The sequence below is a fragment of the Carassius carassius genome, chromosome 9 (genome assembly GCF_963082965.1).
Source record: "Carassius carassius chromosome 9, fCarCar2.1, whole genome shotgun sequence".
NCBI lineage: Eukaryota > Metazoa > Chordata > Actinopteri > Cypriniformes > Cyprinidae > Carassius > Carassius carassius.
In genome coordinates, this window is record NC_081763.1 from 25658072 (window position 1) to 25675361 (window position 17290).

General features: G+C 37.6%; 1 protein-coding gene across 1 annotated transcript in view; it reads left to right on the top strand.

The window, feature by feature from the left end:
• Positions 1 to 4525: 4525 nt before the first annotated feature.
• Positions 4526 to 17290, top strand: part of baiap3 (BAI1 associated protein 3) — a 51227-nt gene continuing 38462 nt past the window's right edge. Inside the window, exons 1-2 of the mRNA XM_059558608.1 lie at positions 4526 to 4834; positions 12058 to 12219. Coding sequence (XP_059414591.1) covers positions 12065 to 12219 — 155 coding nt within the window. The 5' untranslated portion in view covers positions 4526 to 4834; positions 12058 to 12064. The remainder of the gene's footprint in view (positions 4835 to 12057; positions 12220 to 17290) is intronic.

Below are 17290 nucleotides of genomic sequence, written 5' to 3' on the forward strand. Positions count from 1 at the left end.
AAAAACCAACAGATATCTGCAGTCGTCCACTAAGGGATCTACCACACATTATAATAAAAGGAATATAGGATATAATGGATATAAAGACTAAAATGTCTAGAAGCTGTCATAGGATGGGAATTGAATGGTATGTGGTGCGTTAGATGAGTCATTTTAATATCAAGACATAACCTTCCTGTATTTGTGCCTGACTGTTTATAGAGCCAAGCTTTGTTGTACATCACTCAAATTAACTAAATTTCTCCATGACTGACTCATGAAATGTGATTTCAGCTGCATACAGCTATTAATAACAGACTTATTCTATTAACAACATGCACAACATTTGGCATTGCTGTATTTGTAATAAACAAATGCTTTGTACAACCAAAATATTTAGTGGAAGAAGTATGTGAGCACTTATAGTAACTTTTTAAACTCTGTGGTCTTCTGTAAGAAAGCAGTTTTCTATCTGATGGTGTTTTTCTTTATTGTTTATATATATATATATATATTTTTTTATTATGTAATGTTCTTTGAGACTCCGTCATATGATCACTTGTGGCAGCACTGAATAACCCCCTAATTTATGAATGCTCACGATTACACAAAGGAGGAGACGCCTGTGCAATGACGATTCAAGCCATGCACAGCTTTGAGTGTTGTTGTGAGGGAGCTTGAAAGAAATATTTCCATTTGATCCTTCAAACTCTGATATATTTGAATACAAAACAGTACGCGGCACCACAAGTGGGGTGGTGAAAGTGGAAACCTCTTGAGCTTCAAAGGATCCATCAATTGTGGCAAATGTCTATTTATAAAGTGCAGGCCTTAATTCTCCATGTTACAAGCACTCAGTGTTTGCAGGAAAACAACATGGTAGCATCCTGTTTAAATCTATTTCATTCTGACCCGACCACTTAGCATGCACTCAAAAAGAAAAGAACCTGTGTGTGGTAGTACATTGGGTTATAGCTCAACAATAGTGGCTCATACTCTTAATTATGTTTTATTTTTTTAATGACTTTTAGCATGTTTTATTTGTTGTGGAAAGTCTGTTTCGATGCTAATCCATCTAATGAAAAAAATTGACATATTAAATGTAACTATTCAGCATAGTAGCCATATGTACCAGAATCAGCTGTAAATCGGGTTTTTCTTTGTCAGGGAGTAAGGTAGTGATGCTACTAAATTAGCAAAAGTAGTTTAATTTAACTGTGTTCAAAGCTTTTCCAATAACGAGCTAGTTTTTAACCCTCATAATGCATTTTAAAATCTGCATAAACATTGGCGTTCTGGGATAAGTTTGAACCCAGTTGAACAACAGCTTGTAAAACCGTATTGCATCTGATCAATAACTTCTCATTAATGAGAGAATTTGCAAAAATGTCAAGGACTTAAATGTTACCATATTTCAACGTTAATGCTACATTTAACCCTTTATAGTTTTTGAAAATTTTAAAGTTTACTACAGAAAATTCACTATTTCATAATATGAAAATATAATTTAAGAATAACCAGTATCAACTGGATTTAGATTCCTTTGAACCTTTTAATAAATGTCTGCTCAAAAAGAGTCAAATTTATGAACGTTACATATCCTTTTTTGTCTAACAAAACAACATCAGACCAACATAAATATTACTCTGGAATATTTTTCAATCAATTTAATACATTTTGCTTTCATAAACCTCTAGGTGAATAAGGTGATGCTGCAATTGTTCATCAATAAGCTTGCATAACAACATTTTGACTTAAAAGTGTGTGAGACATGAAAAAAGAGTATTTTTAAGATCGGTTTAACTCATAGATCCAAAACATCTGCATAACATCATGTATAGATGTGTTGACAGTTGTCTTGAAACATTTTCAAAGTTTGGTTCCCATACTAAAAACTCTTTCTCTAACTGAGCTCGTTCACTTAAAATCCTTCGTTTTTGTACTAGCAAAAATATTTTTTGTAGCTTGTAGAATACCTAACTGCTTGTTCAGTACACTAGCTTGTTTAATTATATGGTTCGCTTGTATCTTGACAAGCAGCAGATGTTTGATGGCGACAATCCCAATCCATTCCAGCGTTGAAGCCAGGTGCTACGATTTCAGTTCAGCTGTGAAATCATTCAAAGTAAACACCCGCCAGACACATTCTCCTATCCTCACCTTCTTGTGTGCAGGTAAAACCGTTTAGAACTTCTTCCAGCCATTTGGAAATCCATTGCTGAGAAGAGATGGAGCTGCTAAAGAATAATTTCAGCATACTGAGAGGCGCCTAACCCCAGCAGCTACGTAATTAATGTGTCCGAGGCTATTTATAGTATAGCGAGGAAAGGCAGTAGAGACGTGGGTGGTGTAGATGGGTGAGTGGTTGGTGGTGGGGTATAAGGAACGAGCCGGAGGGGGTGAAGTGACACTTTGCGTTGCCTCTTCTCTATGAATTCTGAGGCTTCATATGTGGATGACAAATAGTGAAATGTCCTGAGACAGGGTCTGATGTAGCAATAAAAGACACAGATTGAACCGATTATAGAAACATCTGATCTTATACTTTAACCTATTTTGTACAAAAAATACCAGCCGACTATTGTCAGGCACTTTTCTTGAGAGCGTTTGCACTGTTTGAGATCAATTCTACAGAACTCAGTGCTCTTTCATCGCCCGCAGACTTCTCAGTTCTGTTTTTTCAGCTAAGTATCAAATTTGTGTCAGATATTTCTCCTACAATTCGTGATGTGCAATAAAAATAGACCGTTGTTGATAAAGAGCTATAAAATGGATGTGGATAGCATATAAATTATTTGATTTGGAAGAATTTGATGAGAGTTCATATTCAGATTTGACATTTGAATGCAGCAAACTTAACAAATCAGATTATAGTTTGATACATTGCGTTTTGATTGATATCATTTTCAAGACCTTTTTCTGAGGAGAAAAATCAAACAAGTGTCTTCAAGTGTCTCCATCAAATCTAATTTCTGTAGGATAAACAATTGAGATGCTAACTCTATAAACTGTATTTTATTGTATTTGATGCACAAATTTTGAAGGTCTCTGGACTATCAACATGATTGAAAATAAAAGCTGTTGTACACAACCTACTACATAAATTATCATTTGACTGACAGTTTACACTTTTTATACTTTGGCTTTTAATATAAATGTAAAACTTTCCCTCTTCTTGTCATGATACACATTTATTACTTTCACATTGTTATTAATATTTCAAGAATCAACACTTACTGGACTGAAGCAACTTAGGCTTACTTGAAATATCATGTTAAATGTTAAATGTGAGCATCCAATATGTAATGGGGAATATGATATGATGCAGCAGGCTTTTTTTGTTAGTTTTTTTTTGTTGTTTTGCATATTTCATATGTTTTAAATAAAAATTTTAATCATAAAACTAAGCATTTAAATCATCTAAGAGATTTATTGGGAGATACAGATATATATATATATTAACACCTGCATTATTACATGATTTTTTCTTAGCTCTCCATAATTCTTTGAACAAAAATGACCCGTGATTGAAGCACCTGGACTCTGTATGAGTTTAAAAGCTTAAACAAAATGAAAAACTGGCATTTGCCAAAGATAGGGTTTTAATTTCCTGAACTGACTTGCCAGATCTGTTTTTTGAGACTGACATTGGCTAGTCCAATAGCTATGTTGACACTAATCTAATTTAGTTTCCCACATTGAAAGACCGGTAATCAATAACCACAGCTCAATAACATCAGCCTATATTTGTGAAGAAGTAGGCCAATTTTAAAGAAACCTGTCACATGCACCCATTTAAATTAAACCTATCTGGAGAAAACACATCATCTCAGTGATGTTCTTGGAGTGGAGGTCGTTTTCCTCTTGTGATCTAGAAAGACTCCTCAATGTTCTGTGCTTTTGTTTGTTTGTTTTTCTCCGGCCCTGAGAACTTAAAGCATCGTTATTTATCATGTTCACACACACATGTGCATGAACACAAGGCTCTCACACGTTTGGTCTGTGACAGCATGAGTCACCACACTGTTTGGGAGCTCGGGTCCACGCTTTCGCTCAAACTAATAAATGTCTCAGATTTACTGTCTGCAGGGTAGCACCTCCTCCTACTGGTTTGTCTAATTGGAACAAAATAGAGGAGACCTACATAAATGCCAAGTCTCGTCTGTGGCTTTCTTTCAGCAAGCTCTGAAAACAATAGCCTAGAGGTTTGATGGTGGTTTTGTGAAATTTGCCCTAGTTATACAAGGCTGGCAAACCCCACAGTAAGGGAGAGTCAATTATTGGGATGATTTATAAAATTGTAGGCTGTCCAGACTGTGATATTCTTCTGTTTGGCAGGCAATACTCATGCAACCCTTATAGAGAATCTATTATTCTCTATATAAAGCAGATGACTTGTAGCTCCAAATACTCACACTTTTTGGACGTTTATAGCTGTTTTGCATAACGAAGCCTTTTTATTTTATGTCGCAGCACATGATCTACACATAAAAACTAAAACATTTCTTGCTTTATAATAGTATAAAACGCCGAAAAGCTCTTTTTTTTTTTTTTTTGCAAAGCAGCTGACAGCCCCTCAGCAACAGCTCGTGGCATGCAAAGTAGTCTTGCACTTCCCTTTACCATATATGGATCTTACCGGCGCGCAAGAGAGCAGACGGAAACGTCTCGGAGAAATTAAAACGTTTTCCTGTGATTAGATGAGGACAAATTAACGTTTATTGCTTAGTTGACATCTCCCGTCTTAAAGGGATATACCACCGACCAGTTGCGTAGATTTCGATGGGCGAAGAAAAGTCAGAGACGCACAAACAGTCGAGCAAGCATCGCACAGCAGTGAATGAGAAATCCACAGGTGAGAAGCATTTTTACGGATTTATACGTGCATTGTGCTGCCTGAATGGGATGCTTTTATTTAATATTGTGAATTATAGTCTAATAAGCCTGAGTGGGAAATATTACTAGCTTTATTCTATTTTCTGTGAGTGCAAGTCAACATACATTTTGTTAAGTCTTGCTTTACACTTCCGTTATAGGGTTACAGGATTTTTTTCCAATATACTAAATCGCATTATTTTTGTCATTTACTCTGCGTAATGGCTTATGTGGATTTGAATTGCGTTTTAGTGACTGCTTGGGCTTTTTAAGCATTTGATTTAATGGTTTTACGTTTTTTTTTTTTTTACTGCTTGCAAGTCTCTGTTTATATCTTAAAGTACTTTAACACCTGTAGCTATGTCTCAACAGATGTTATGGGTGATAACGTAGCTCTCAGAGGGCGCAGTTTTATTTTATTATTATTATTATTTTTTATTATTATTCATTTATTTGCCTGACAATGTAAAAGAACATTTTGCCTTGAAACTGAACTATCATTTGGCTTTTGTCTTATTTAGTATGCAGTCATTAGACAGAAGTAGAACTGTTCGTGGTGTGATGTACATCATTAAGCTTTAGGTTTTAGGTGAAGCAGTGTTTCATTTCACTTTCATTTGTCTAGATTGTGACAAATAGTGCATAAATAATTGAAAGACGTGTGTCTGGATTACATGGGGTACCATAAAAATCTTAATTTAAATGCGAACACATATTTTTATTTTACCCCTGAGTAATAGGTTGATGGTGCAATGGTACACAAGCCAGTTAGTTGCCAAGACAACAACACATATAGACACAAGACCAGGTTGAAAATCCAAGAAGAAAATTATAAATCAAGTGTAGTATGTTCATTTAAACACAATTTGGAGTGCAAAAACTTTTTAGTACAAAGGGGGGAAAAATCAGAGCAAAACGCAAGAGCTAGTCCCACTGTAATTGAATGTGAAAGCTCCGCAGTCTTCCCTTTGGTGTGTGATTGACAGTTTAAATCTTTGCTGTTCTTAATGGGGCTTGAGCAGACATGTGAGCAGAGCTTCCTGCCACAGGTGAAAGACAGCACTCCATTCTCTCATCTGTCTTTCTGTGAACGTCTCAGTACAGCTAAATCTTTTACTTCTTTGTTTTTTTTAAATATATATATATTGCTATATATATTAATGGGCTGCAATCAGATGCTGTCTTGGAGTTTAAGAGTCTTTTGATTTAAAAGTAACCAGTATTTTATTAGAGCTTTTGGCTTGCAAATGTCTATCCATTTTTCATTTCACTCTAAAATCATGACAGCTCGTCATCATTTACCATTTATGTTACCCAATAATCAGCTGCTTTACTTTAGCAGAGTAAAATTTCCCTGTCTAATTTGAGAAGACTACTTGAAAGTCGCTGTTTATTTGAAAAGTAACCTGTTAGCAAACCATAGTAAATGTCAAATAAATCGAGGCAGTATTATTGTTTCATTCTATCATATGAAATAAGCAGCACAAGATCAATTCCCATTGATATAAAGTGGACAACACAGTCTGACAACTGGAAAATATGTGTAATAGATAGTAATAATTCACCCCAAAATTAAATTTGTCATAATTTACTCACCCTTTCTTCACAGCTTTATTTTTTATGTTGGTAGTTTATAGTGGCATGTCTAGTAAAGTTAAAAAAGGCATGCAATTCATCGTTTCTGTATGCTGTATTCCAAATGTTCTGAAGTCATATTAAGCATTGTGTGATGACCAAACTGAAATTTAAGTCATTATTCACTGAAAATCCATCAGTGAGTTGAATGAGAACCACTAAACTATATTGTCTAGCTGCAGAAGACTTGTATATAGCTCAAATTTTTGTTATGTTTGGAGCTTAATGTTAGTGGACATGGTAATAGTGGAAATGATAACAGAATTAAATTTTTTTGTTGAACGATCCCATTAGCCCCAAAGAAATATAAATAAACTGCTCATTTTCAAGAAGTAAGCTTGTTAAGCTACCTTCTTTTAGCCAAATTTCAGTGCAGAAATGCATGTATCCTTTGTGGAGAAGGTGATTTCGGGATGCACAATGATTTGTGAACAAAATTAAAATAAATAAAAAATAATTAAAAACGTGAAAAAAAAATAAATACAGATGCATGAGAAATACTTTTTACTTTAGAACTTTCAGTACTAAAAATTATCAATTAAAATGTTATGTCTACTATTTAAAACGAAAAAGTTAATTTGCCAGTGGCAGACAGCTCTCGGACTAAATCTAAAATATCTTAAACTGTGTCCCGAAGATGAACGGAGGTCTCACGGGTTTGGAACGACATGAGGGTAAGTTATTATGAAATAATTTTTAATTTTTGGGTGAACTAACCCTTTAAGAGTATTGCAGTGTTACCTTAGCAACAACGTCAAAATGAATTGTGTGTGTCAAGTCTCCTATGCAGAGTGCTATTTGCTTTGCGGCCTATAGTCAAATACATAGTGTACTACAGGACTACAGCATGTTGCCTTTGATTCAAGATGATGGCTAGTTTGCTACAAGAAGTCACAGATCGCAGTGCATGCTGTTTGCTGAAGTTCCTCCAGTGAGATGACTTGTGAGATAACTTGTGACATGTTGTTTGTTGAGCTGTTCTCAAGAATCAACTCTCCCGTTTGTATGGGAGCAAATTCGTGCAGTATGTATTTAAGGATCAGGGAGAAGAATAATCTCGTAACTGACGCACTTATAGTCAGCGATCAGTTGTGTGCACAGCAACATGACAGGAGTCTTTAAGTCTCCAAATTGAGACAATTTCAGCTTTGTAGTACGTGCTTAGCTTATTTAGAAATTTTTTAATAATCTTTTGAGGCGCCATAATGGTTGGGACGCTGATTTAGAAGGAAGTTGCCCATGGCATGTAGGCAGCGAGGCAGATTACTACAGGGCTATTTCACTAGCAGTCATTGTTCAGCATTCAGTGACACAACACATTCGGTGTAAAAGACTGTGTCATTGGACATCTAACTGATTTGTTCCATCACATGGTGAGTGTAAGCGCCTGTAAACATCTCAGATGCAGCTTGGATGGACACAGAACTATAGCTATTCTTATTTAGTTTCATTTCGGAGAGACCAATAGGGTTTCGAGTCCGATCGATCTCAATTGCAAAATGTCTGTGGTATTATGCCTGATGCTAATGTTGATCAACACTGCAGATTGGCTCTTTGAGTATGGCCTTGTGGGGAATAAGCTGGCATAGATCCCCTGATGGCCTCATACACCTTTATCACAGCCTGGAGGATTATTGGTCTTATCAGCTTTGAGATCATAATGATATGAGCCCTGGTTCCTCCCCTGTGCTACCTGCCCCGTATTAATGTTTCCTAACCTTTTTTTGTCACAGGGCCATCGCAGCCCATCAGAAGTAGTAAGTACCAATTAATCCAATTCATCAATATTAAAAAAGACAATATTTACTCCAATATATACTCCGTCTCTCAGTGCTTATCCAGAAACACTGAAAGAGAGCGGTGATTGCGTCGATGACAATCACAGGGCCTGCCATCATAAAATATTATGAAAACAGTGTTCCTGTTGGATTAGTGGGCTGAGAGCAATAGAATAAATAGGAAATAGTGTTCACAGCACATACGATTAATGTTAAAATATAAAAAAATAAATAATGCAAAACAGAACTTTGTGACATCTAATGATGCCAAAATCATTCAAGATGGTCTATTTAGTTAAATATGGCTAGCGAAGGCATAAATACTGACCTGGAAAACCTCATTGTAGTCTGAAAGGTCTTCTCCATTGGATGGCATATCTTGTCAGAAAGAATTTGTCACAATAAATGAAGGTTGAGGAATAGGCACCGGTCAGGCTGCTGAAAGCATTATACAGCAGCCCTGCCTCATTTCGCTAGACAAAGATCAGAAGGTTACCTCATCTCTATAAATGAGAATAAAAATCCATGTGCTGAAGCAGTCGCTCAGCCTTTGTATATGAATGAGAGTAGGAATCTACGAAACAGAAGATTATGAAATCAAAAAAGCAATTGGAAAAATTGAAATCGATAAATCTGAAGCCATGAGAGAAGCATAACAGTGATATTGCTTATCTGATGGGGGTGCCCTTAACTTTTACATGCCAGTGTAGGAATAGAAGATGATGTGAAATTTTTCCTAGATTCCCTTGGTCATCACCGCCAGTTTAACTGACCCAACACAAGGTGATATGATAAATTTGTGCAGCTTTTGTTGAATCCTATGTACCTGCACTGGCGGTTCCTCTCGCTCAGCCGTTACCATAGAGACCCCTCCATCCCCAGCGGAGAAGCCTTTGACTGCCAGGCTTACCGTCTCTCTATTGAGCAGCGATGTCATTCACATGGCCCAAGAACCTTTGTGAGGGACAGAGGCTCAGCGGGGACGACCCGGTGAGAAGGACCCGATGTTCCCGCTCTCGGCTATGGCAGTGCTCCCTCGGCAGCTGTTGTCTTGTGTTTGGTAGCGTGTCAGTTCTCGCCTTTCATGGGAGCTGATGACTGAGATGGAGTGACATTCAATTCAGATGGCGGAGTGTGTAATTGAAATGAGTTTACCTGGGAAGCAGCTGCTCGGTGGCCTGGTGCTAATTGGCACCAGTAAGAGCTGAGAATTCAGGTGAATGCGCCGCGGTGCTCTTCGATGCGCATTACACTCGATTCCAGCACAGCGACTGGTGGAATTTGCTCTGTGGAGGGAGTCGGGAAGGTGCTGGTATTCAGATGGACTGCTTTGCTTTCTCTCTTCTTTTCGACGTTTCTTGATGCACGTCTGGTTAGATAAAAAGAAGGGGAAAAGCAAGAATGTCTTCTCCTCGTGTCCTGCAGGGTTAATCAAGCTGAGAGAAACCAGAAATGAGCTTGCCTTTCTGGAATAGAAAAACCTTAAAGCAGAATAAAGGCAGAAATACACTAATATGACTTTTGCTTCAATGTTTGCCCCTATTTACAGTCTGGATGAGTTGATGCTAGTTACTGAAAGTCAGAGCCAGTCTGCAGATTTGAGTTGACATTAGTGTTGTCACGGTACCTACATTTCAGCAGGCGGGATCATTACCTGTAAAACGTTCCACGGTTCTCTGGTACAATTTCAGTATAGCAAAAACTACTGAAATGCTGTTATTATTTATAAGTAAATACTTTAAAACATTAGCATGTAGCCTTCAAACATTTATCAATTATCTACCTTTTTCCTGAGTAACCGATGAGCGCCGCCATGATGGATTCTAACTTCCGTTAGGATGCTCCTTTGTTCCAGTCTCCATAGAAATCCATGTTAAAACAGGATAAAAAGATTTACTCAATTAATTAAAGTGACGTGACATTCAGCCAAGTATGGTGACCCAAACTCATACTAAATACTGACCCATACTAAACTGACCCATACTAAATATATAAATGTGGGCAGGTTTAAGCTTTTAGGTTGTTGGCTGTCACAGTAACAGCAATAAACTTAAGGAATTCCTGTACAGTAGGCTACTTGTTTTGTGCAGCAACAAATCTGTCTGTGTCCGGCAGTGTATTTGTTGTGATATGTGCACTCATCCGTTTACAGTGCAGCTAACCTCCATCTGGTCATCTACTCTCTCATTAAACTATGACAGGTGAGTTACTGCAAAAAGATGGTCATTGCAACTCTGCAAAGTGATAAAACTATGTCACCATGTGCTTTTTAAAACCATTTTCATAAGTTTAATGTTATATTAGCAGCTCAGAAAATGGTAATATGACTAGAAATGTAAAGCATCGTTCCAGTATGAGTCGGGCGAGACTTCCGCGTTCAGGAAATAAACATTGCATTTAAAAGAACAAATGATAGTAATTAAATACCAAAACCCTGCTTAAATCAGTCAAAAGACAATTTTGACCAGGTTTGGAGACCTGCTACAATCAGCAAACCAGCTTAGGCTAAAACAGGGCTGTACAGGCTTGCTCCTGGAAATGTAACTGTCCTGCAAAGCTTGGTTTCAACCTTAGTTAAATACATCTGAACAAGCTAATCAAGGTCTTCGGGATCATTAGAAACTTCAAGACAGATGTGTTGGAGCAAATTAGAGCTGTAGACAGGGCTAAGATGTTTTATTTTCAGCTGTGTGGACTTCAATGCAATGAAATCAATGCTGCAAATGTCTGCTACAAAAGCTAAACTGGTACTCAGCATAAATCTTTTGGGCCACCTTAATGCTGGTTTTGTCATGTCTGAGAGTTGATCAAGCTGGACTGTAGTAAACAGCTCGAAAAAAAATATGTTGCAATATAAACCAGCCCAAACGGGTCTATGGTGCTTTCTTCACTGATTTAATATGCTAAATCTTTGGAAAAATATGCCCTTAACCAAAAACCTGACAATCTGATGTAGTATTGTGAATATTGTACCAGTGACATGTAAACGTAGAGTTGTTTGTATGTCTTTGATGTATATAAAACAACTGATACGACAGTGGGCTTTAGAACTCCTCCTTGTAACATTTAGAGATTTGACAAAAGCAGTCTGTCATGAAATGAAAGAACCATTTGTACATTTTGCATGTGACATCTCAATCAGAATGATCATCCGCCACTCATTCTGTCAATCGCTTACGATCTTTTTTTCACCCGGTGATTCTTTCTCTCTGTATCGACCCATTGCTTTTCCCAGAGATGTGACTGAATGTGGCTCACGAGTGAGTCACTCTCAGTCTCTTCTCAGAAGTGGCTGTTCTTCGCTCTCAGGCTCCTTGGGTTAAGAGCCTAGAGTTTAAACCTCTGGTTCCAGTCATAACAGAATTAAGAGTCTGTACCGAACTCTCACAATCTCCATCTGCACCACATCTGAGCTGTCGGGTGAAAAATTTGTCGCTGTTTTGACAGTGGGAGTAATCGCTTCTCACACCGATGACCGCTCACTGCGGCTGAAGACAAATGTGCCTGACACGTGCGTCAATTAACACTGGACAGCAGCCGCGTGTGCCCTATGCTAAGTGTGTTTATAACTGGATTATGAGAGGGAGGAATGATTCCTGTAATTACTCATCGTTCCCATTGTGAGCATAGCCAATGGTCGGCCCGAGAGGAGGACGCAGGGTTAATTGTTTTGCCTCTCCCGACTTTCTGAGAAATGCTCTCTGATAATGGCCCCCACACGTCCCCTCATTCTGTCACCTTTCCACCCCTCCTGCGGCGTAGCTGATGCAGTGTGTGGTATTTTCTGCAGATAGTGAATGAGCATGTCGACACTGCTGGATCTGAAGAGCAGTGTGATGAGGCAGGTGCAGAGGAGCCAGTCCCTGAGGACCAGGAGGGAGCCACCGGCCAGCACCAGCGCTGGAGGGAGTCCCCCGACGCTCGCACGCCGCTCTGGCACCATCGTACACAGGTGAGTCTGCACCATGAGAGCACACTCTCTCAAAATGAAAGCTTCCATTACAACCTAAAAGGCTTTTACAGCCTAAAGCTGCTGAACTCACTTCTATATTCACCAGTTCTAATCTGTTTGTACTTTAGAAAGCTTCTTGTTACTTTGTAGGCAAAGTGGAACCCGACTACAACTGCCAAAAAGCACCAGTACAAAGATTTAGGCTTTCTAAAGAAGATAATAGTTCTTATCTCTAAAGAACCATTAAGTCAATTCAGTTTTTATTTGTATGCATTGTGCTTTTCACAATATATTGTCCCAAAGCTGCTTTACAAAGAATAGTGCCTTTGAAACCTCACGGAGAGAAAGACAAATGTGGCAGTGGAAAAGCTGAAAATGTTAAAGGAAATGGGGAAGAAAGCTTGGAAAGAACCATGGATGTGGAGGCCCACTTTTTAATACTTACACATGGGTACAACATTGGCAACACATTTATACATAGCATATTTTGTACAAATTTAAATGAAAACATATGTAATGCAGTCAAACATATGACGTGACGTAACGTAGCATGACATATAATGTAACATAACATCATGTTATGTATCACAACGTCAGTCTAATATGCTGAATTGCTGATGTAAAGAAAATGTCTTTGTCAGCCTGTCAAGTGAGGCTTTACCTGGTGTGTAAACTTATGGCTGGTTAAAAGGGATACTTCAATTCAGAAAATAATTTATTTAACAACCATTATTTTACATAGTGATACAGTAGAGGTTAATACATTTAATTATTGTTTGAATCTTCTTAATATTTCGAGTTTTATATTGATCTATCAACTTCTTCCAGATCTTAGCAGATGGTGGGATGACTGTCCATGAAGAGGCCAGTGACTCAATTAGCTCTTGAACGCCTACTACTTCTATAGTACATTCATGCTTTGAGAATGACTCAATCTTGACACCTTGTTCGATCACATTTCAATTTTTATCATTGTTAAGAATTCAGTACAAGAAGGCCTTTGTGTGGATCATGCAACAATTACCTTCCTGGCTCAGTGCAGTAGACTTTTTCTTTTCCACTCAGGCCAGGTTTTTTTTTTTAGACAATTTTCAGGAAGCAAAGATAAAAGTGGTTTGGTCACTATGCTTAGCGATGAATGATAATGCAAGTCGAAGAAAGTCCTATTACTAGAGGCTATAAATAAAACATGGCTGATGTGCTTTCCAGTGCATCTCCACAGTGTTACAAGAACAGAACATGTGTATTTACAGGTTTATATGCTTGTTAACACATTACTTTGACTTAGTTAGTCCTAGGTAGGTCACATGATTGTTCAATGCTATATGATCAACTTCATGTCCACAAACGTGTATGTTGTGAACGGGTACACTGCTGTAGGGAAACAAAGTCAATTGTTTTTCAGCCGTCCCCTCTGTCTGTCTTGATTTGATTCCTTTTCGACTGATTTCAAAGCCAAACGTAATGATGGGCATATGAACCTTGAGGTTTCTATAGCAACCAAAACATGTCTGTTTATCACAGCTGCTCCTAAAATATGAGCTGCTTTATTTTTAATGACTGCACCTCTTCTGTCTAGGAGGGAAAAACACCTGTTACATGCAGAACTGAACTAAATGATTATTTTGCGTTTGATTTGATGTACCCTTCTTCGTTAATGTTTTTAATACTGTACGCAAGGGTGATTGCTGAAATCACTGACCAGATGTCATTAGCAGCGGTCAATGCATGCAATCCCGCCATTGTTTTCCTAACTAGCAGCTGGAAAAAACAGGATTCAGTCAGCCTCCTATGAGACTCCGAAGTGCGTTTGCCGCTGTTGCCTCGGGCTATATGTCTACCATCATTAGGTCTGCAGGAAGCTGTTTGTCTCCTTCATTAGCACCAAAGAGAATTAATACCTGTAACCCAGATACTCACTCATTAATATTATGCAAATGATACAAAGCTGTGCAGAGCGTCCCGTATTTATTCACATCACAGGAAACCCTGATCTACAGATCAATGGAAATGTTTAAAAACGATTATGTGGAATAAGATCCCGATGCCAGACACAGATTCTTGAGATATCTTTTATATAATATATTACTATGTTATTATTCATTTATTAGGCCTACTATTTAAAAAAATGTAAATGTCACCTTGTCAATGTCACCTTTATTTATATAGCGCTTTAAACAAAATACATTGCGTCAAAGCAACTGAACAACATTCATTAGGAAAACAGTGTCAATAATGCAAAAATGATAGTTAAAGGCAGTTCATCATTGGATTCAGTTATGTCATCTCTGTTCAGTTAAATAGTGTCTGTGCATTTATTTGCAATCAAGTCAACGATATCGCTGAAGATGAAGTGTCCCCAACTAAGCAAGCCAGAGGCGACAGCGGCAAGGAACCGAAACTCCATCGGTGACAGAATGGAGAAAAAAACCTTGGGAGAAACCAGGCTCAGTTGGGGGGCCAGTTCTCCTCTGACCAGACGAAACCAGTAGTTCAATTCCAGGCTGCAGCAAAGTCAGATTGTGCAGAAGAATCATCTGTTTCCTGTGGTCTTGTCCTGGTGCTCCTCTGAGACAAGGTCTTCACAGGGGATCTGTATCTGGGGCTCTAGTTGTCCTGGTCTCCGTTGTCTTTCAGGGATGTAGAGGTCCTTTCTAGGTGCTGATCCAGCATCTGGTCTGGATACGTACTGGATCCGGGTGACTGCAGTGACCCTCTGATCTGGACACAGACTGGATCTGGTGGCCACGGTGACCTCGGAACAAGAGACAAACAGACAAATATTAGCGTAGATGCCATTCTTCTAATGATGTAGCAAGTACATAGGTTGTTATGGGAAGTGTTTCCGGTTCCGGTTTACCTAATTAATGCAGCCTAAAAATCCTTTAACGGATTTGGATAATAAAAGCATATTAGTATGTTATGTGTATGCCAGGTTAAAGAGATGGGTCTTTAATCTAGATTTAAACTGCAAGAGTGTGTCTGCCTCCCGAACAATGTTAGGTAGGTTATTCCAGAGTTTGGGCGCCAAATAGGAAAAGGATCTGCCGCCTGCAGTTGATTTTGATATTCTAGGTATTATCAAATTGCCTGAGTTTTGAGAACGTAGCGGACGTAGAGGATTATAATGTAAAAGGAGCTCATTCAAATACTGAGGTGCTAAACCATTCAGGGCTTTATAAGTAATAAGCAATATTTTAAAATCTATGCGATGCTTGATAGGGAGCCAGTGCAGTGTTGACAGGACCGGGCTAATATGGTCATACTTCCTGGTTATAGTAAGAACTCTTGCTGCTGCATTTTGGACTAGCTCTAGTTTGTTTACTAAGCGTGCAGAACAACCACCCAATAAAGCATTACAATAATCTAACCTTGAGGTCATAAATGCATGGATTAACATTTCTGCATTTGACATTGAGAGCATAGGCCGTAATTTAGATATATTTTTGAGATGGAAAAATGCAGTTTTACAAATGCTAGAAACGTGGCTTTCTAAGGAAAGATTGCGATCAAGTAGCACACCTAGGTTCCTAACTGATGACGAAGAATTGACAGAGCAACCATCAAGTCTTAGACAGTGTTCTAGGTTATTACAAGCAGAGCTTTTAGGTCCTATAATTAACACCTCTGTTTTTTCAGAATTTAGCAGTAAGAAATTACTCGTCATCCAGTTTTTTATATCGACTATGCAATCCATTAGTTTTTCAAATTGGTGTGTAATTGGTGGTAAATCCTCATAGTTTCTTCATTCAAAGTAGGTCTTATTTCCATGTTTCACCAGCTTTGAGTTCAATAAGGTTGTTTTTTTCTTTTCATAATTTGATCCAATTTTGTTTATATTTTGCACAACACTTTACAATGAGGTCTTTTTAGCTGAATTTAGTTAATGCATCAGTTAACAATAAGCAATATATTTGTTTCAATATTTGTTGATCTTTGCTAATGTTAGTTCATTGTTAATTGGTAGTTTGTGTCAGCTCAGGTCCATTAAATCATATTAAAGTTTTAAATATGTCATCTCCATCATTGAAATTGCATTGTTATATTGATTTTTTTTAAATTCTTAGATAAATAGAATGAGAATAATGGTTAACTACTGTACATCCTATTAGTAGCGACACCAGAAAAGCAACATGGCTGCTGAATACAGTAAATACAGGGTTGAACAGAATATTATTTATTGTTATTTTGTCATCACCATACGATTTTCAGTCTGACTGTGGTGGCAGTTCAGTAGAAGGAGCTTAAACATGTTTAGTCTCATTCTTAATCTTAAACATTTGTGTATCTGATGGTGTTGACCCATGCTGAATGGCAGGACGATAAAAGTGCATTGTGTGAGAATATGGGAGAAACAGGACTAAATGAACCTCTGAACTTTTAGATCAATCCAAAATAATTTCTCTTTGCAGGAAAATACGCTTGTTTTTCACATCTTTAGCCATTCATGTTCCATATCTTCAGAATCAGAGCTAGGTTTCCCTTATATTTTGTTATTGATTAGATCAGACGGTTTGTAATAGTGTTTTTGTCTTGGTAGTATCTAATGATGCACACTAATTTGAGTTGATCATTACAGTGAATAGGAGAACATTTTATTTTGTATTGTTAAGCCGACCATTGACTGCAGCTCATACTAAAACACAGAGAGAGCAATTTGTCATCATTTTAAAAGGAGAAAGAGGTGAAATGATGTTTCCACAACAAGCTTTTTATTGAATCACATGATTACAGATGCGTTGCATGACTGTTGGTTATGTACTTCTAGTCTATAAGTGAGTATATAGCTCGATTATAAGGATGCTAGCTTTATAATTCAGTTTTGGGACCAGTGTCTTGTTATATTTATCTCTCTTTTAAAAGTGATTATTTTAGCCCATGCATGACTCAAATTGAATATAAATATTAAAAGTATTTTAATATAAATACAAATATTGACACTTCAATCATTCACAAAATAATTTTGAATTACTGTCTTATTGCCATCTTATTAGAACAGAACATGACAAACTACAAAAAATCAAACTAATGTTAAAATATAGATTCAATATTTTTCCCTCTTAATGATCCA